This window comes from Apium graveolens, chromosome 6, assembly GCF_009905375.1.
Source record: "Apium graveolens cultivar Ventura chromosome 6, ASM990537v1, whole genome shotgun sequence".
In the NCBI taxonomy this organism is placed as follows: Eukaryota; Viridiplantae; Streptophyta; class Magnoliopsida; order Apiales; family Apiaceae; genus Apium; species Apium graveolens.
Window position 1 is genome coordinate 81,974,790 of NC_133652.1, and position 22,543 is coordinate 81,997,332.

A 22,543-nucleotide genomic window follows, 5' to 3' on the forward strand; every position below is an offset into this window, starting at 1 on the left:
TTATTATTGAAGAAAGCTACTCCAGTTGAACCAAAATCCAATCTCATGATTAATCAACTTGCTACATTTGGGTTGAAAGCCAAGCAACCTAGAGATAGAGCTGGATTAGGTTCTGATGAAGAGAAGATTCAAACAGGAGTAGAGGTTACTCTAAGAGATCCTTTCATATTGACAGACAAACCATGTGAACAAATCAAACAAAGGCACCTTGACAAGGTGTTGTCTGCTCAAGTTGTGATAGATGCTCATGATAAGGAGAATCTAAAAGAGAAATTGATCTTATTTCTCAATGATGGAAGGACTTATAGATTAGCTGATACTGATGTATTAAAGAAGTCTATCAGAGAACTTCAACATATTCACTATCTTCTGAAAGTAAAATCTGATGTTACAAGAAGATGGTCAGAATACATATTGAAGGCTATAAGAGATCTATTCAGAATCTCTGGTACAAAGACTTCTCATTACAGTCCAATGATTACTGAAGGTGATGGAAGAGAAATTCCTATGCTGAAGAATTCTACTAAGGTGGAAGTTATTCTGAAAGGAAGATGCTTATGTTATAATGAAAACTCTTCACATCCTAAGGTTATCAGACTTGGTGATGGACTTGAAAGAACATCCATTCAAGCTCTCAGAACAACCATTTATCAAATTGGTGATAGTAGAAGAAGAACTGATGCAGGTCAAAGCACAGTTAACTGAAGTTCTGAAGAAAGCTGAAGATAATCCGATTAATGATTTTGTTAAGAATCATTATGGATTCAAATTGATTCAGTGATGTTGGTAAAGCTGGATGTTTTGTAAGTTGTAATTAATAGTTTAATTAAACTCTTATTACATTTTAACTTAAATGTTTTTGACATCATTAAATCTATTGACTTGTATATTCTTGCATAATTTACAAGTTGGGGGAGATTGTTGGATATATTTGAGATGTCATGTCTAATATGTTTCATGTTTAGTTTTCAGATCTTAACTAACAGGAAATATCAGTACTTACTGGAATCAGGACTTACTGGAAGTCAGGACTTAAGGATATCAGGACTTAGATTATCAGAAGATAGTATCAGAAGATGGATATCAGAACTTAAGTACTGGAGGACTAACAGTTAAGGAAGGAAGCTGATTCACAGGAAAGAAGATCGAGAATAATATAAGAAGAAGATATGCATGGAAAGAGTTAGAAGACTAGAAGAATTATATAAGATATCTGGTTGATATATTTTAGGAGACAGAATTATATTCCATATCAACTAGAAGTTATCTTGTAACTGTGTGTCTATATAAACACATACATAGGTTTACTCTATAAGAGTTACGATCATCGAGAAGATCATATATTGTAACCTAGCAGCTCTCATGATATTTGTTCATCACTGAGAGAGAACAGTTCCAATGTAACAGAGTTTATTATATCGAATACATCTGTTTTCTGTTACATGTGCTTTAAATCGATTTGATTGTATTCTACACCGTATTCAACCCCCTTCTACAGTGTTGTGTGACCTAACAAACATATTCAGCCTCCGTAGACGAAAGAGTAACTATCTCCTGCTTTCTTGAACTCCAACAGATTGCTCATCCGCTTAGTAAAAATACATATCCTGATGTGCTTTTTCTATCATCGACATCTCGCGCATAATCGCTGTCTGTGTATCCCAGCAGATTAGATCCAATGCTTCTTTTATAAAAGACTCCGTAATCGAGTGTTCCCTTCAAATACCCTAAAACTCTTTTTGCAATCATCATATGTTCTTCTTTAGGCTCAGCCATATAGCGAGAGATCAGACAAACAACAAACATTAAATCTGGCCGACTTACAGTCAAATACATTAGGCATCCGACCAGCTGTTTGTATAGTGTTGAATCAACATTTCTGCTTCCTTCCTTAGACAAAACAATACCAGGGACTATTGGATTTTTGACGGCATTGCAGTTCCACATATCGAATCTTTCTAGGCTTCCTTAGCATACTTCTTTTGGCAAAAATGGATTCCATTCTTACTCTGATTGACTTCAACTCCCAGAAAAAACTTCATTTTTCCTAGGTCTGTCATCTCAAACTCTTTCTGCATTGACAACTTAAAATCCATGCACATATTCTCATCATTTCCTGTGTATATTAAGTCATCAACATAAAGACTTACCATCAATATTTTTTCTCCATGTTTCTTCAAAAATAGAGTGTGATCATATTGCTTTTCTGAAATCCTTCCATCCGAAAGTAACTTTCAATTATGCTAAACCAAGCTCTTGGAGCTTATTTTAAGCCGTAGGGAGCCTTCCACAGTCGATAAACCTTATTTTCTTCTCCCTTTTTGATAAAAACCTTCAGGTTCCTCGACATATACCTCCTCCATTAACTCCCCGTACAGAAAAGCGCTCTTGACGTCTAACTGGTGAACGTTCCATCCTCGCTGAGCTGCTGCTGCTAACAAAATTCTGATGGTATCCCAACGAGCTACTGGTGCATACACTTTTCCGTAGTCCAATCCCGCCGTTTGTAAGTACCCTTTGGCGACAAGTCTAGCTTTACATTTATCCACATTGCCTTCTTCATTTAATTTAGTTTTATAAACCCATTTAACGCCAATTTTCTTTGCTTCATCCGGTAATGACACAAGTTCCCAAATCTTGTTTCTCTCAATACATTGAATTTCTTGCTCCATTGCATCCTGCCACTTCTTTTCTTTTACAACTTCTTCAAAGTTTTTCGGATCATCATGGGAGACATAAAAAACAAAGGTTTCTTCTTGTTCTTCCTCGGATAAACCTTCACCGGTTTCATAATCACGCATCCAACAAGGCTACATACGTACTCTTGGTCGTTCCTCGTGTTGTGATGTCAACTCCTTGCTTTCTGGATTGAACTCTCGAGTATCATCTTCAACATGTTGAGTTTCCCCGTCAATTTCGTCTATAACATAATGTTCTTCTTCACTATCTTCCATCACACCTTCGTCATCTCCCCAAGCCAGAATATCCTGCTTTATCTCTGTTGGGCTCAAATTCCAGTCCTATTGTTTATTTTCTTCAAAAATGACATCCCTGCTGACAGCTATTTCCTTTGTTACAGGATCATACAGCCGATAAGCTTTAGATTCGTCACCGACTCCGAGCAGAACACACTTATGACTTCGATCATCAAGTTTAATTCTCTTCTGTTCGGGGATGTGCATATGTGCAATAGAACCAAATACTCTGAAGTAATCAACATTTGGTTTTTCTTCTGTCCATCTTTCTTCGGGAACCATATCTTTCACTGCCTTTGTAAAGCTGCGGTTCAACACATGCGCCGTCCAATTAGCTGCCTCTGGCCATAGTGATCGTGACATCTCCTTCTCAGATAACAAACAGTGGACCATGTTCATAATTGTTCGATTTCTTCTTTTCGCCACTCCATTTTGTTGAGGAGAGTATGCTGCTGTGAGTTGTCGTCTTATGGCGTGATCCTTGCAGAACTTATTGAACTCATTAGTTGTAAATTCTCCCCCCCTGTCAGTTCTTAGTACACAAATGGAGGTCTTTGCTTCTTTTTCAATAGAGCTTTTAAATATTTTGAAAGAATTAAAAGTTTCTGCCTTGTTCGATAAAAAATAAATTCAAGTTTTTCGAGAAAAATCATCTACAAATACCAGCATATATCTCTTACCGTTGTGAGATGTTGGAGTGATAGGGCCACATAGATCTGCATGTATTAACTTTAATTTCTCATATGCCCTCCACTCGCTCCTTCTTGGAAACTTTTTCCTTTGTTGCTTACCCACATTGCATACAGTGCAGACCTTGACTCTTTCCTTCATATTTGGAATCCCATCTACCATTTTCTTTTATTGCATAATTTGGATGGACTTATTATTTAAATGCCCATATCTCCTGTGCCAGAGATTCTCCAAGTCTTCTTCATCCATCTTCAGGAAATTATCATGTTGTGGCTTCCTATTTGCATAAATCATGAACATGCGATTTGTTGTCATTGGTGCGTTTACGATCATGCCTCTTTGATGATGGTAGATTCTATAAGTTCCTTCTTTAATCAAGATCACCAATCGTTTCTCTTGAAGCTGGCCAATACTTAGTAAATTATTGGTGACGTTCGGAACATAGTAGACATCAGAAACCATTTATGTAATCCCTTGTACTTCAAACCTGACACTCCATTTGCCTTCAACCATCAACCTCGAGCTATTACCCAATTTGACAGAGTGCTTGTAGTTTTCGTCCAACTCAATAAACCAAGTTTTGTTTCCTGTCATATGGTTTAAACATCCAGAATCGAGAAACCAAATGCCTTTCCCTTCAGATTGACCAACTTATGTGTGTGCCATCAGCAGTAGATCTTCCTTCTTGTCAAACTCAGCATAGTTGACTCCTTTTTCCAGGCTTGAGCACTCGAATTGATAATGTCCTTGTTTCCCACATCGAAAGCAGTTTATGGCTGATCTATTAACGAATGATCTACCTCTGCCACGCCCTCTAAAACCATTTCTTCCTCTCTGATATGTGTTTCTCCCTCGTGTCATCATATTTCTTGGCTCACTTTCCACCTGAAAGACTTGCTCTTCATTCCTCTTAGAAATTACTTTTTGTTCATGTACCAACAGAGATGCTTGCAATTCATCAACAGTGAGCTTATCAATGTCCTTCGACTCCTCAATAGAGCATACCACAAAGTTGAAGTTGTCTGTAAGACTTCGCAGTATTTTCTCAACTATTTTGACATCATTCATATCTTCTCCACAATTTCGCATATCATTGGCCGTAGACATAACTCTTGCGAAGTAATATGACACACCTTCTCCTGATTTCATCTCCAGAATTTCGAATGTACTGCGAAGTCGTTGCAGTTGTGCACGCTTTACTCTAGCACTTCCCTGATACCTGACTTTCATCGACTCCCATAACTGTTTGGCAGTCTCCTTATGTGTGATGGTTTTCAAAATGCTCTTATCTATCGACTGGAATAGATAATTCTTTGCTTTCAGATCTTTCAGCCTTGCTTCATCGAATGCCTTTTGTTGTGCCTTCTTTGTTGCTTCGTTCTGCGAGTCCTTACTTGTTGCTTCATTCTCCTTAGCTTTTTCTATACCAGACTCAATAACACTCCAATACTCCTTTGAACGGAGAAGATTCTCCATAATCAAGCTCCAGTTATCGTAGTCACCGTCGAATTTCGGAACACATGGTGTTGTAAAGTTTCCCGAGTCTGCTGCCATCTCCTTTTGTGTTTTTCCTCTCAAACACTAGTTATGTATCTCACTCGCTCCATGATTCTTTAAGGCTCTGATACCATATATTGAAACGTGGAACTCAATAATGTTTATTCATATCAAACTATTGGCTATATAGCCTAACAAATACAAACGTGAGCAACTGCTGAGAAAATTAGGAAATAAATTTTAACAAACTAGAATATTTCAACTCCTAAAAACTAGCTTATTCTAGTAGTGAAAACACTATTTTAACCTATTATTATGCTTCAACTTAACCAACAAATATTATTATGCTTCAACTTGACAAAAAAAAACTAGGTAGACAGTAATCTCCAACACTAGATACTATTATAAAGAACAAAACAAGTAAACAAACTACTACTGCTGGACTAACATCAGATTCTACCCGAACACGAAACTATAATGCAACAACACCTACTTTAGCATATATACCATTTCATTTGTATTATTGGGAATCTTCAAAGTAATTTGGGATTTTTAATGTGATCAAAGAATCCGTGATTTTAATTGTTTGAATTTGATTTCGACAGCGTCATCCGATCTAATGATTTTGACAATACTTCTAGAAAACTAGGATGCTTTCAATGACAATTTATTTGTTTTCCGTATTTTATGTGATTAAATATTTTTTAAAAATATTCTTTTTTGAAACATTAAATCATAGTGTGTTAGTTATAAAATACATGCATTTTTTTTAGAGAAACATATATGTAAACTTTACAAAACTTTAAAATTTAGTGAAATGAAATTAACTTTTTTTGACAAGAAAATGAAATTAAGTTGTATATTAAATTATATAATTACAATAGGACCCCTTGTACAGAAAAAACAATAACAGACCCCTGCCAAAATATATATTACTACCAACGTTTTCTTAAAAACACAAGACTGTTTTGTGATCTTGTTGAACATCATTTTTGCTGAAAAAGCTAAAAAAAATTGATAAAAAATAAAATTTAATTTTTTTGTTGAGAAGAGGTTTTAACCTAAAAAATGTCGTAAGAGAAAGTAAACACTCATATATTTTGCAAAAAACCGCTTTTTAACTTTTATAACAAATAGATGCTAATTTCATTATCAAAATTCATCAAAGTATTATTTTTGACTTTTTAAAATATATAAATATCAAAAATATTATTAAATAATTATCTAATTTTTACAACAACACATTTTTACGGATACTTTTTTTAACAACAATATTATACAGAGCTTAACTACACCCAATTATATTTGTTTATTACGAACCGCATGGATTACTACTACTTCCGTCCCCTTAGTATACGTTTACTATTTGCACGTATTTCGAGACTTCTATAAAATATAGTTTTATAATGATTTTTTTAATTTTTTTTTTAATAAAATTTAAACATAAAACTTTTATTCAGATTTTTTTTTTAAAATTTGTAGAATTATGCCATAAAAGAGCGTTGAAAAATATGCCGAAAAATAATGTATATAATTTAGTGGAATAGAGAGAATAATATACAACAATAATGTACTCAGCAATTACGCGCAATAAACGCGCATTATGTGGGTCACTCTAATTTTATTCCTGTCATTTTATTTTTATCACCAATCTAACTCCACTCTTATTCTTTCTTTTCCTTTTTTGACACTACTAAACACTCTTGATTGGTATTTAAGTGTAATTATCAATTTTGGTTCTTTTACTGTGAAATAAAATATTTAAACGATTATGTACTCTATTGGATTTATTATTTATTAATTACTAGGAATTTTTTAAAAGTCAGAGTTAGTGAATAAATTATTACTTATTTAGTATTAGCTCAAAATTTATTGCCAAGTATTATTACGTAGGGTACACCTAACCAGATATATGAGACAACAAATGATATTCATTTTGAAACAAAATGAATATAGTGTAAAATTAAGCAGTGAAGAAAAGAAAACGATAAACCGAGAAGTTACTAGAAAACACGTAAGAATAAAAAATAAATACTTTAACAATAGCGATAATATTCTAAACTCACATCATCGTAATTTCTTCAAAGTAGAAAAGAGATGTCTTTTTCTTTTTTGATTTCAGAAAAGATGACTTTTGACCGTTTTAACAAAGGTGTGACAAAAATTCTTTGATCGAGTCGTGGAATTCTTTTTGTCTTACGGAAAATGCTATTTTATGGTAAGATTATAAAATTAATAAAAATGTGCAAAAGTAATTGTCCGCATCATTTAAATTAAGTTTAAAATAAGACATAGGTCTAGTTAGTTTTGATCTACCTAACTTGAAAATTTCTTGGAATCAAAAGAGTTATCGTATTTGGTTTGTGAATTTTAGATTAGATAAGGGAATTTCAGATTCCAATATAATTAATACAAAATATTGGAATTTAGTTATTAAGATCAATCATGGTCCCTGTAACTTACAGAGTGATCCAATATAAAATATTAATCATTTATCAAATTTAACTCCGTAAATTATAGTTGCATAATAATAATTTTTTAATTACATGGAAATTTGTAATTGTAACTTAGTTAAGGAGAAATTAAAACTCATATGTAACCACTTAATTGACTAAATAAATGAGACCATAATATTATCAAATAGGGTAACATTATTTAAAAAGAATTAAGAAATTTTTTATTACATCCATCCCAAAACATAGGTCCAATCAACTTTGTTACATCCCTAAAAATCAGAGTTCATAATTTTAATTAATGTCTTTTAGGGACTTAGTTTAAAAAAATGAAATAAAAATCGAGAAACTTATCCAGAGGAATATATAAATAACTTGTCTTATCGAACTGCCAAATATTACACGCCAGTGGGCGCGAATGTCTTTTGGTGGGGAGCTGGAGAGATAAAGAGGTAGCTTAAATCTGCATAAAAATTGCTAAAATAGTCTATAATTAAGTGGGTGGGGGTGTTTAAGTGTTGTCTTTTAAGAATCCAAAAGATCATTACTTTACTTAATTAGTTTAAAACTAATGCTAGTGGTAATTGTGTACGTATACGTCACTACATTAAATTAGCGAGCTTTCTATTTATTTATTTATTTTTCCCAAAATTACAGATAATTCTATTAGTAATTTAAAACAGTATTAGTGGGGGCAAATTTTTTGTGATGATGCAATCAGATTAAAATAAATAAATAAATTAGATAATTAGTTGTTTGATTTTCAAACCGTTTAACAAACTGAATACAAATATTTTAAAAAATTAAAAGTTGAAAAAATAGTTTCACAACTGACCCTCACATAAATTATGTGGATAATAATGCAATATTCATATTACTCAGTTGCAAAAATCGAGTTTAGAGCTACTAAATAATTTTGTGAGAAATGAGTACATGTGATTAATAGTCGACCTTGTTTGCCGCCGTTATTGTATCTAACTCTGGCGATGGTTCAATCACCGGACGGAGGCAACCTGCCGAAAGCCCTCTTCATAATTTTGTTTTTACTTTTTCTTCAATAAAATCGAGCTTTAATTTCATATTCTTGAAAAAAATCGTTGAATTTTTTTTAGTGGCTTACAGATTTACTACGGTTAAAAACTCAGATTATAAAAAATAGTTTTGGATTCAAAATCTCGGGTTTAACGTTATAGAAAATTTGGCTTCATTCTGAAAATTTTGAATTTTTTCAATTTTCAAATCGCTCTGTGAAAATTTATTGTTTATGTCGCTAGTTGTATCATTTTATGCGAGTTCTCTTGTGTTTATTAAATTGAAAATAATTTATATATTATATTAAAAAATCTAGAGGTCCCGTATGACAACATTTTTTACATTTAGATAGCTGAGGTGTGCTTTCTATTTATTTAATTTGTAACACATGTAGCACATTACTGCTTAAACTATCTTATTTTTACTAGTTTAAAACTCGGACATTGCATTGATCTACACTATTTTTTATATTTTTTGGTATGTTAAAACAATAAATAACTCATAAAATTTAAAATAAATATTTATTTTTAAATGTAATAGGTGGTATTTGAATCTTGAAATTTTGATTGTTTAGATTTTTAGTCCGTAGATTTTACCGGTCTTTTCATTTGATCAATGAAATAAACAAAAGTTTATTGGCCCATCCCCAAAATATCATAATTTGTTAGTGTATTTAGGATGCTTAGAATATAAACTAAACAAATTATCTCAATATACTTGATGTGGGACTAGGGTGTTTTGATCTTCCCCTCTTATATTCCTGAAATTCTCGTTAGGCTTAAACAGATAGCCCATATGTCTGAACTATTCATCAATGGTCATTGTGGATAATACAAGTTGTATCCGTGCCCTCACTTTCGGATCTCTATTTATAGTGATAATACCACCAGCCTTTAAAATAAATATATAAAGTATAAAATAAACTTAAGTAATTAAAATAAATATATATATCATAAAAATGATAGATAATTATAATAAATATATTAATATATATTGAAACGGTCTGGTTCGATCTTAACGGTCCGATTTAGAGATTAAAACTAGGTTGAACCGTAAAATAACAGTTTTTAATCATACCAAACATAAACCAAGTCGAACCGGCAAAAAATCGGAAAAGGCGGCCTAGTTGGTTTGGTTCGGTCCGGTTTGGTTGGTTTGACTTTTTTTTGCTCACCCGTATTCTTGGATATTAAATATTGGCTAGCTTACACTCGTGCGATCCACGGGTTCTCATTAATATATATATATATATATATTTACAATTATGTTATAAATAATTTAACAAAAATTTAATAAAAATAATTAAATACTAAAATAATAATTATATAATAATTGAATTAATTTGTTATTGGGTGAATTCGAACCCGAAAATTTATTTGTATTTTTATAAATAATATACTTAATTGCACATAGGTGACTCCAACTATTATTTTTTAGCAGGAAAATGCTTAATTATAGAAACTATCACGAGAGTGGATGAACAGTTTTTTTAACATCCGGTAACATTCTGTTAGTTAATTTTTAAAGGGCAAATATGTAAAAACGTAATTCAGGGGCTCTATACTTAGACACACAGACACACATATATATATATATCCCCCATTACGATCATTGCAGCAGACAATTATTTATTATCAAAATGGTAGTTAAAAACATGAACATCAAGCCAATTTCAGTTAATTAACGTGAACATTTAGGTCAAATACAAGGATCTATATGGATACTTGTAGTCTCGGTCCTAGAAAAATGCTCAAAAATATTATGCAATAAGTAGCAGAAGAGTATAACGAGATCAAATGTAGACCTTTTCTGAAAATATGTGTCAGAGAGAGTTTCAACAGTAACACCATACTCGTAAATTATACATGTCACACTTATGACAGGTTTAGTATAGAGAAGTGACTAGTTATTGATAATATAACATGTCCTGTTACAATGCAGAAACTTCATGATCCATCCATGGTTCCTAATCAAACACTAGGCCATTTGATCGATCAGTGGATCAGAAAGCTCCCTGTTTAAGCGGTGATCATTACTTGAAAACACCTAGTTCCGAGTTTTAGGCACTTATAAGCACGAGATATCCTTGGCACCAGTGACAATGAAAGCGCTAGAATTTTTATTAAGATTAGAGAGTGCAAGAACTGATTTGGTCCATCATCTTAATGGCATGCTCTAGTTAAGATGGTTTCTCGAGTTTCAGATCATGAAGGGAGTAAAAGTGCTATTAATGATGATACTATGTCTGATTCAATACGAGCTCGAGAAGAAGTGATCGGTGCAGAGATTTTGACACAATTATTGTTGCTTTTTCAAAGTCAGTGTAATGAAAGAACTAAAATAAAGGCTAAAATGCTGCTTAAGTTGCTGAGAACAATACAGATTGAGGACTCAGAGCAACATTATTAGAAATTGGTTTCTTAAAATAATATATTTAGAAACAAAATCCAACCTTTACAGTTGTTAAACAATGTGGTTATTACTACAATATGTAGGCTCTGTAGCTTAATATCAATACAAACATGAAACATTCATACGAGTTCTTGCAAGTTCAATAATATAACAAGTAATACAAGATTCTGAGTGTATGTGAAATCTTCAACAGAATAAGAGTGACATTAGATTAGAGTAATACTAGTCGCTGGAACGGCCAAAGCTAAACTTGTATATAACCCTTCAAAGGTCTATTATCGCATGCAACACATTCTGAGCAAACCTTTAGTTCAATTTATTTTTTGCCTTCGAGGTTGCCCAACAAGTCATGGTTATAATCTTCCTAAAAATATAATTGGAGTTGTATATATACATGTATTTGTAAGTATACAGTCTTTATATTACTTTTTTTTTACATATTTACCCTTTGAAAATTAACATCCATCTACATCAGTTAAGATAATGCTATCGACCGTTAAAAAACAAATTGTTAAGCCATCTGCATGATAATTTCTATGATTGAGCTATTTTCCTGCTAAAAATAATAATCGAAGTCAACTCCGTGCAATTAAGTCTAAATAATAATATAAATGTTTATTATCGGAGAAATTCGAACCCGAATTTTAAGTATTGTTTTATTTTAATATTTAGATATAACAATTTTGATCATTTGATTAAGAAAATCTAACGATCATGAGAATGAATAACCATAACGGAGGTTGAACCAAATTGACCATATTCCGGTTATTATAATCTAATAAAGATTAGATCAAAATAAGTCATAATACAAGAATAAAACTTTAACTACAGTTTATGTTATAATATAACGACTTTTTGTGACTAATCAAAGGGAACCCTTTGATTTAGAAATTTGTTATCCTATCTTTTATGAACAGTTTCTTATTTGTTTTTTTGTTCTTTTGTTAATTTTATTGTGGTCTCGTTTATTTCGTCATTTTATAGTTACATGGAAACTTGAACTTCTTTGAAATTAAGTTAGTGCTATAAGTTATACTATAATTATAAATGTATGTGTTTGGTTTATTATCATATAACTAGTAATTATGTAGTTAATTTTAGTAAGTATTAAATGATTTTGTACTTGTTAGCTATGTAACTTCTAGTGATCATGGTTGAGTTTGGTAACTAAGTTCTTATATTTTGTAGGAACTACAAATATCATGGAACTTCAACTTCTGTTATCCAATTTAAAATACATTAAACCAAACAGTGTAACCATTTTATAATCTAAGGAACTCCAAGTTACACAGTTGAGTTACATCGAAATAAACGAGGCCTATAACGACACCGGTTTGTTTTTATTGAATTTGTTTTTTTTTCTTTCCAAATTACTTAGATTGAAAAGTAATTGGAAACTAAAGATAAATGGAAGTAAGAAGATTGGCACATTGTAGGTTCTGAAGGACATATATGTATGCGTATAAAATGAGTTATCTTTTATTATATAATAGCCTCTCAAGAAAAAATCTTTTATGATATAAATTTTTATTATTGTTATAAAATACTGGCTATAGTAACAATGAAAGAGCACAATAAAAGAGCTACTAAAGAACTACTATGTTTTATCGGAGAGAGCAATATGAGAAGGAGAAAGAGCAGAGAAGATAAAATGCTCGGTGTATTTTGCTTTTTACTGAATGTGGCTATTTATAGTCAAAGGAGGGAACAAGTACATTAAATGAATTTCAAGTTTTCTACTCCTAAACGAGCTTTATAATTTAACCTTTGAATATAAAAATCAATTCATAACACTCCCATTTGATTGTTATTATATAATGGATCATAGACTGCCTCCTTAAAACCTTGTCAAAAAAAACCCAGTGAGATAAAAATTTGATAAAGAAAAAAGAGTAAAATCTTCCCTTGGAAAACTAATCATTTTCTAAATTCTGTTGTAATAAATCCCCGAGTCGACACATTCCAATGTTATGTCGCAAATTCACAAATGTTGAATTAGGTAATGACTTCGTGAATAAATCAGCAAGGTTGTCACATGATCAAATTTGTTGTACATAAATTTCGCCATTCTTTTGAAGCTCATGAGTGTAGAAGAATTTTGGTGAAATGTGTTTCGTCCTGTCTCCTTTGATATATCCTTCCTTGAGTTAATCAATGCATGTAGTGTTGTCCTCAAACATGACAGCAGGACTTCTTGTGATGTCTGGTAATCCACATAATTCTTGAATATTTTTTTATGATAGATCGCAACTAAACACATTCTCTACTGGCTTCATGAATTGCAATGAGTTTCGAGTAATTTGTTGAGGTTGCCACTGTAGTTTACTTCATGGATTTCCAGGAAATGGCTGCACCGTAATATGTAAATACATATCCAGTTTGTGTCTTGCCAAAATGAGGATCTGACAAATATCCAGCGTCTGCATATCTGATCAATTGAGATGTTGAGTTTTTCAGGAAGAATAACCCAAAATCAATTATTCCACGAAGATAATGAAATATATGCTTAATCTCATTTTAATGTCTGTCCATCGGAGCAGAGCTAAATTTAGCCAATAAATTCACAGGAAATGCAATATCTGGCCTTGTATTATATGCAAGATACAATAGTGCACCAATTGCTCCAAGATATGGGATTTCAGGACCAAGAACCTCTTTACCATCTTCTCGTGGTCGAAATGGATCTTTATCAGGTTCTAAGGATCTAGCTATCATTGGAGTAGTCAATGGACGAGATTTATCCATGTAAAATCTGTTTAAGACCTCTTCAGTATATGTGGATTTGTGGAGGAAAATTTCCGTTGACAAGTGCTCGAATTGTATCCTGAGACAATATTTTGTCCTTCCAAGGTCTTTCATTTCAAACTATGTATTTAGGTATATTACAACATCATTAACCTCTTAGTTGTTCCTACAAGATTTAAATCATCCACATATACAACAATAATCATAAAACCATATTATAATTTTTTTATAAAGACACATGGAGAAATTTGATACTAATATACCCATACATTTTAAATAGCGACAAAGTCTGCTATACCACATACGACCAGATTATTTTAGTCCATCCAATGATCGTTGAAGTTTAATGGAGTATATATGCCGAGGTTTCTTGAAATCATCCATTTTTAACCCTTATGGGATTTTCATAAAAATTTCACTATCAAGTGAACCATACATGTATGCAGTAAAAACGTCTATAAGACGTGTTTCCAAATTTTCTTTAGATGTCAAACCTATTATAAAACGAAAAGTAATTTCATCCATCACTGGAGAGTATGTCTCTTGATAATCAATGTCAGGCCTTTGAGAAAACCCATGTGCTACAAGTCAGGCTTTATATATCATAATTTCATTCTTTTAATTTTGTTTTCTTATGAATACCCATGTATTCCCAATAGGGTTCACACCGATTGGTGTTTGGACAAAAGGTCAAAATACTTCTCTTTTATGCAATAAATTTAATTATGTTTGGATTGCGTCTTTCCATTTTAGCCAGTCTTTTCTTCGACGACATTCATCTACACTTTATGGTTCATGATCACAATTTATGTCGACACCCAATGCCGCAAAATATATAAATACATCATCGATTATGGCTTTACTTTGATTCCATAATTTTATATGATGCACATAATTTATTGAAATTACATGATTGTTTAATCCAGTATCTTCAGGGACTGGAATCTCTTCGGGAGATAATACCACTTCAGGGATATTTGCTTCTTCTGGAGCATGTGCCACTTCAGGGATAATGTTCTTTATTTTTCTTTTTCGTGGTGCAACATCTTTTGCACCGACCGGTCTACCACGCTTCCGACGTGGCTTTGATTCTGTAACCAATTCTTTTGTATCTGATTTTTGAATTGGTATATCTATTCTAGTTGGATTTTTCACTGCAGTTATATGAGATTTAGTTATATTTTTAGAATCGTTAAATGCGTCAGGCATTTGGTTTGCGATATTTTGCATAAGGATAATTCTTTTAACTTCAAGTTCGTATTGATCGGTACGTGGATCTAGAAAATATAACCCTGATGCATTCCTTGTTATGTCAGGATTAACTTTATTCGAATGTTTATCTCCCCCTAAGGGAGGAAACATAAACTCGTCAAAATGATAATTTGCATATCTTGCGGTAGATAAATCTCCAATTAGAGGCTTCAGATATCTAATTATAGACGTGGAATCAAAACTAATGCAGATACCTACTCTTCTTTGAGCTCCCATCTTCGATCTTTGTGGTGGAACAATCGGTACATATACAGCACTTTCGAAAATTTTGAAGTGAGAAATATTCGGAACTTGACCAAGTACCGGTTATAGCAGAGAATGTTGGTTATAGGAAGTTGGTCTAATCCTAATAATATTAGCAACATGAAGTATTGCGTGATCGCAAATAGATGTAGATAATTTTGTTTTTAACAACAGCGGTCTTGCAATAAGTTGGAGTCTTTCGATAAAAGACTCGGCTAACCCATTTTGTGTATGTACATGAGGAACTAGGTGTTCAGCTAAGATTCCTACAGACATGCAATAGTTGACAAAGGTTGCAGATGTGAATTCACTGACATTATCTAAACGAATTGACTTAATGTAATGATCTGGAAATTGAGCTCGTAATTTGATTATTTGGGCAAGTAATTTTGTAAAAACATCATTACGAGTTGAGAGAAGACAAACATGAGACCATCTAGTTGAGGCATAGATTAATACCATGAAGTACCTAAATGAGCCAGATGATGGGTGTACAGGTCCACATGTATCGCCTTGGTTCCTTTCTAGAAAAGTTGGACTTTCAAGCCAAACTTTAGTAGGAGATGGTCGATTAATCAATTTTCCTAAAGAACATACTGAACATGGAAGGTCATTATTGGAAAGAGCTTTAAAATCTTTAAGAGGATGACCAGTAGAATTCCCTATAATACGACGCATCATAGAGACACCAGGATGACCTAATCTTTCATTCCAAAGTGTAAAAGATTTTGGATCTATGAGTTTGGAAGCAATGACATTGTGTGACTCAATAGTTCTAATTTTTATCATATATAATCCTGAGGAAAGTGAGTGAAACTTTTCTAAGATTTTCTTGTTACTAGGATTAGCGGAAATAATAAGAAGATATTCTCTATCAGCCTCAGAGGTAGTTTCGATATGTGTTGTGCAAGATGCCTGTATCATAACAAGACTAAGTCAAATTGACATCCCTAAGAATTAGTTGTATGATAATCTAAATTTGTATTTTGTATTGTATTACTTGAGTCTGTAAAAATGTCAAAGATTAGACTTGAGTAATTTTTTATAAACAGTCTCAAGCCTATAAATAAACTCTGGAAGAATATCACGAAGATCATGCCTCAGAAAAATTATGAAGAAACTTGGAGTTGAATAAATCTATTTGGGAAAAATATCCTAAGTCAAGATATCTACAAGTCACAGATCAAGTCATATCGAGAAGTCATTCGAGAACTCCACAATGGTTTATCGAGAAGTTGCAGAAATATCGACAAGTCAAATGAAGATATGAAAATTGGAGATATCGACAAGTCATTTCTGCATATTAAGAACTAAGAGATATCGACAAGACAAATGAAGATGTGAAGATTAGAGATATCGATAAGTTATTTCTACATACAGAGATTTGGAGACCTCGACAAGTCAAGTTCACTTATAGAGAACTCAGAGATATCGACAAGTCAAAGTTACTTATAGAGAAATTGGAGACCTCGACAAGCCAAAACACTTATAGAGAACTAAGAGATCTAGATAAGCCATTATACTTATCTAGATGTCAGTTCTCTATACACCAAACTGGAGATCTCGACATGAAGCTCAAAGTTCAGAAATGCAGGCAAGTTAAATATTCACGATTATCAATCAACAAATGATCTAATCACTTAGATTGAAAAGTCTACAAAAGCAGCTTGAAGAGTACAAGATCAAAGGCCAAGATTAACTGACAAAGGAAAGTCACGGACTCACAGGATTTACAAAGATACACTAAGCCGGAAATAGAAAGTTTTAGAGATAACTTAAAGTGGGGTTTAGTACATCTTATTGCATGTTGTGTAAACCTGTGTTTACTAATATATAAATTTAACACTGGTCCTTGCTTTTAAAATTGTATCAAACAGATCTAGTTTTTCTTGTAACTCTTTTAAGGAAGAAGCCGAGTTCTTTACTTACAAAGAACCCAGGATTTGTAGCAAAATACTAGCTTGATTTTGATATAAAATTAAGTAAGTTTTGAAATATTACGTGCACTATTTTATTTCAGTTAACATAATATTACTGCATTTATAATCTGTTTTGTTAACCAATAAACAAATACTCAAAAAGCCTTAAAAATAACCAAAACAAATTCACCCCCCTGTGTTGTATTCATTACCTAACAAGTGGTATCAGAGCAAAATCTGAAAGAAAACGGATTAAAGATCCTGGAAGAATGAATACACAGAAGATTAGAAGTATAAAGATACCAACCTTTGATAAGACTAACTACACATTATGGAAAAAGAAGATGGTGTTGTTTCTAAGGATGGCCAATCCCATGTACATCCAGATTCTGAAGAATAGACCTTTTATTCCTATGGAAAGGATTGAAGAGTCTATAGAAGGAGACATGGTCATCCCAGCTTATTATGGTCCTAAAGATCTGTTATGCCCTTAACTAACTATAGAAGGGGATGAATACATTTAATTCAATCAATTCGACAAAGCTTCAACAGAATCAACAGTTTTTATATTAACAGATAAAAACTGATTACAAACGTACTCTCTTGAAAGGATAAACAAATATCCTTGAAAGCTTCTAGGTTATGCGAAAAATATAACAATGTTCGTAATGTTTATAGCATGAACCTAATCTGCGCTTTATATAGAGCACATCTATACACTGTATAAGGAATCCTATTCTATCAATAACAAGGAAACCTAATACAATGCTTCTGAGATAAAATCCTTCACCGCCTTGAATTTATGTTTCCTTTTCCTCATCGAAGATCAATTGATGTGACAAATCCTGATTTCGTCATCCATTGACATCATCATCCGTTGATATCATTATCCGTTGATATCATCATCCATTGATATCATCATCCATTGATATAAGTTCTGATATGAACTTCTGATAGTTTCTGCTGATATCATCAATTATATTTAACAATCTCCCTCAACTTGTGCATGATGGCAATATGTACAAGTTTCAATTGATGATGTCAAAACTATCTAAATACAGAAATTAAGTAATCATATTCATTCTTACTTCAGTGACTATCAGACTTTACTCTTCATTCTGAAATCTAACATAGTCTGAAAAATCTTCAAGAAACTCCCTCAGCAGATTCTCTTCCATTACATCCAAATATCATTGCATCCTCTGTTTATGTTCCCTCAGTTCATCTGTTAATTCATCATTCTGATAGATGGCAGCCCTCAACTTATGTAACTTTAAATTTCCAAGAGATAGATCATCCAGCTCTAGAAACTCAATTTTCTTCCCATCAGGATTAAAGGTTAAAACTTTAGTCCCTAGTCTCATTTCTATCTTGGCTTCTCCAATAGGCATATCAACAGTATATTCAGATTGATCAATGTACTTTGGAATATAGTTTGATTTATAAGACATTCTTCTATACTTTAACTGTATCAGGTTCTTTTTGAATGCAGACCATCTGGCAGTTACAGGATTAGTTACCTTGAGAATTATAGTAATAAGTACTCATTCCTGCCATGGTGTGTCTCTTAACTGTTATTGGTTCAACCTTAAGCTTCTCCCAGACTCCAGAAAATAAATTATTTTCTCTTCAGCATGATCAATAACAATTTGCACTGATATGATCTTCTGTAAGTCTTGAAGCATTACATTGTCTCCAATTTCTGTCAAATAAGAATGCTTTATTAGAGTCAAAGCATCTCCTACAAATGGATCATCAATATTTAATTTTCCAAGATTACTTGTGATTCCAGGTTGTTTAGATCGAGAACTTCCACTATAAATCTTCTTTAATGTTTCAGAAGAATCTCTTCTAGGTGCCGGTTTCTTGCTTCCCCATAGTAGCTTCTTCTTTTCTTCAAAAGTAAGTTTGGCTAATCAGAGACTATGTCTTCAGAATCAGGATTTGGTAAATCTGCTTTAATTGGGTTTAAGAAATTAACAACATGAGTAGAATCGGAGGTTTTGATTGGTTGAATAACAACTTCTTCCTTAACTTGAGCAATGTCAGAGGTTACTTTCAGTTTATCAGCCCAATCAGCTCCATAAATCTTCCTTCTTTGGTGAGCTTGGCTGATTTTTTCTTCTTCACATCTTTCTTCAGTATCATCAGCTTGAGCTACTGTATAGATTGGATATATCAGTATGTGAGATTTAGTTGCCTTAGATACTGATATCTTCTCTGTAACAGCTTTGGCTCTAGGCTTTGAAATCTTTGACTTCTCTCATATCTTCTCTTTTCCTTTAAGCTTCTTGTCAGCAATTAAAATAGCTTGAGATCTTAGAAATATTTTATCTTCTGCCTGAGTGACTTCCCTTATAACTACACCTCTAGTTGGTCTGTTAGAAGGATCATCTTCATAAAGTACTTGAGAGATAACAACAATATTAGCATTTGCTGTCCTTATGGAATTTTTGAAGTCTTCCTCCATTTGACTTAGCTGTTCAAGATCAACTCCAGGATTTTCTCTTTCAAAGATTCTTCTACTCACCTTAGAGTCAAATGCTTGAATTTTTGGATCCTTGTAGAATAGAGTTGTCTTCCTTCCTTTTACTTTCAGAGTTTGAAGATATTGACTTGCTTCAGTACCAGCTTCTCTCTCCAAAATACCTTGGTCTTCATTAGAAGCAGTTGTGACTTGTAAAGATTGTTGTATTGTTTTAGTCATAGTCAATTATTTAACTCTTCTTTCATTTCTCTTATTCTCTCCACCTCGTCTAGATTGAGATCTAGTGATTGCTTTGATAAACCACTAACTCCAACCAGCTCTTCACCTCTTCTCCTTTCACTATCCTTCTGTCCCCCCTTATTACCTCCATCAGGATTTTCATCATCAATACTTGTCAATGTCAGCTGTTTGCATTTAGATTTAACAATTCCCCCCCCCTTTTGGCATCATCACCAAGCAGTAGAGAAAGAATCAGCTCCATTGAATTCTGTACTTCTGTAAGTTGATCAGACATTTGAACTTGTTTAGATTCCAATCTAGCTTGACTGGATTCAATTGTAGTTTGTCTGGAAACTATTGGTGCAATTTGTTTCTGAATTTCCTGATGAGTAGTCATCCTTGAAGGAATTAATGATTCTTTGATTTGATTGATTTGAGAAGTGGTTGCTTCTTGAGCTGTATGTAAGAATATGACAACTAAAGTTGATGCTTTTAGATGATTCAGCATATCAGGATCTTTAATCTTCTGTTCTGTTATTTCCAGATGTGCAACAACTTTTGTCTTGGAAATAAGATATGTATAATCTTTCCAATGAGCATTCCAGAGATTATCAAAATAATCTTTTTCTTTCTTAGAATCTAACTCTTTTATTTTTCTGTTATCTCACATGCATAGACATATCTTCAGGGAAGAAATAAATCATCCTCAGGATCTATAATAGCATTAGAAATATTAGCTTCTTCACCATCATTAGATTCTTTAATAGCAACTAGATTTTGCACTAATTGCTGAACTTCATCACCAGCTTCAGCATGTAGAATAAAATTATAAATCGGTGCAGTATGTGATCCAGCAGCCTCAGAAGCTTCCACACCATCAACAGTTAACTCCACATCTTCAAGTATTGTAGATAAAATGAACTGGAGCTTCAAAATCTATTTCCAGGACCTTAGTTCCTGTAAAATGCTGTGGTAACTCTGAAATGGATGAAACTTTATTAATGGACTGTTGTGCTACTTCATCTTCAGCAACAACAGGGATTTTCTCAGATGATGGAAAGCAGAGTCGATGATTTTTTTCAACAAAAATAGGGATTGTCTCATGTGGTGGAATAGTAGAATGTATGGACTACAAGAAAGTATCAGTACTTAGACTTACAGGGAGATTAACATCACTTGGTACATCAGAGTTTATTTGAGGTTCAACAGACTGTTGGCCGGTAGCTGTTTCTTTAGTACTCTATGCACCTGCAAACATATAGCAAGTAAAACTTAATCTCTCTATTCTTTTAAAATAGTCTCACTACTCCTCACACCACACATCTCATGACTTTTAATAGTCAGAGCTTCCTCACAATGATTACTAAATCCTATATCTCATCTATCTTTCCTTTTGCCAGGAAGGATTCAGCCTCTTTTTAATTCTGTCTTTTTATCAATCTTTTCACACATCTCACAGAAAAAGTTCAGAAAGATTGTCCCACAAAAATAAGAGGTGGCTAAAGAAGGGTGCTCTGTGGTCATATACCTAAAGGTAGTCCTTAAATAAGGTCTAGAAATAATCATACCAACAGGGTTTATATCATGAAAAATAAATGTTGAAAAGTCTAGATTAGTATTTAGAATAAATACTGATAAAGTAATAACAGTATTTATACCTTGTGAATCTGAAGATGCAGCTTCCGTGCAGACATTCAGTGGTAGTACTGACAAAACATCAGTAGACAACTGAGACGAATGAATTCTGCCTTCAACATCTATAATAAGAGTCACTGCAGCAGGAGTAGGGCCTTCATTGCAACATTGATGCAATGGTTCTTGTGTAGATGGAGAATCAGGAGTTGCTAGATGACTTTAACAACCAGGTTCTAGTGTACTCTTCTCCACAATTGTATTAATAGACTCCTGAGCAGTTTCAATTAGAGGCTCTTGTTCTTCAATATCTGTTGCACCACTTTGAGGTGTAGGTTCTTGTGGGATTGGATCAGGAGATGTAGCTGTTGTATCCCTTTGAGATACAGGTTCTTGTGTGCTTGATCCAGGGAATAATCATTTCCCTTACAGGTTGCAGCCTCTTGACACTAACTTCTACTTGCTCATGAGAGACTTCCCTTTCTCTCTTGTGATATTTCTTGACTGAAGTTTCAGACAGTTCTACAAGTGCCTCAGCAGTAACCTAAATTTCAGAATTTGGATTTGATGCACTCTGTGTCTCCTCAGCAATTTCCTGTTTAATCTGGAGCAAATGCTGATTGTAATAGGCTTTGACCAACCTTCTTTTCTTTGGTCTGGGGTTTGCACCAATATCAGCAGATGTGTCTTTTTCAGTTGATGGAACAACTGGTCTTGGAGAAGAATCAGATGAAAGGTTTGGAAATCTGGAAAATAAGGTAACATTGTACTCATCTGAATCTGATTCTAACCTAGAAAGTGCAAGTTTCCTCTTTACAATTTCTGAAGGTTTGGAAGAATGAGGAACTTGAGATGCTTCATCTTTTAACTTAGCTACAACAGGATTTTTAGCTTTCTTAGCCAATTCTTTCTTTCTTTTTACAACAAGTATCTTTTGGGAGAGACCTGAGGTGGCTTCCGTTTGAC

At 33.1% G+C, this 22,543-nt stretch overlaps 2 protein-coding genes across 2 annotated transcripts; both read right to left on the minus strand.

The window, feature by feature from the left end:
• Positions 1-1,581: 1,581 nt before the first annotated feature.
• Positions 1,582-1,947, minus strand: LOC141665270 (secreted RxLR effector protein 161-like). The gene has a single exon (XM_074471252.1). The coding sequence runs from the start codon at positions 1,945-1,947 to the stop codon at positions 1,582-1,584; it is 366 nt and encodes a 121-aa protein (XP_074327353.1).
• A 1,073-nt stretch (positions 1,948-3,020) lies between these two features.
• Positions 3,021-5,219, minus strand: LOC141665271 (uncharacterized). The gene is made up of 3 exons (XM_074471254.1): positions 4,466-5,219; positions 4,153-4,252; positions 3,021-3,549 (listed from the first exon to the last, which is right to left on the minus strand). Exons 1-3 carry the CDS (start codon positions 5,217-5,219, stop codon positions 3,021-3,023), a joined length of 1,383 nt encoding a protein of 460 aa, XP_074327355.1.
• Between the last annotated feature and the right edge of the window lie 17,324 nt (positions 5,220-22,543).

What these genes read in the sequence shown, in the direction of transcription:
- LOC141665270 (XM_074471252.1), bottom strand. Translation starts at nt 1,947, where the DNA reads ATGTGGAACTGCAATGCCGTCAAAAATCCAATAGTCCCTGGTATTGTT.
- LOC141665271 (XM_074471254.1), bottom strand. Translation starts at nt 5,219, where the DNA reads ATGGCAGCAGACTCGGGAAACTTTACAACACCATGTGTTCCGAAATTC. An exon ending in TTTTAGAGGGCGTGGCAGAG is followed by an intron (nt 4,253 to 4,465) that starts GTAGATCATTCG and finishes ACCATATGACAG; the next exon opens with GAAACAAAACTTGGTTTATT. An exon ending in GAAGGCAAATGGAGTGTCAG is followed by an intron (nt 3,550 to 4,152) that starts GTTTGAAGTACA and finishes AATATTTAAAAG; the next exon opens with CTCTATTGAAAAAGAAGCAA.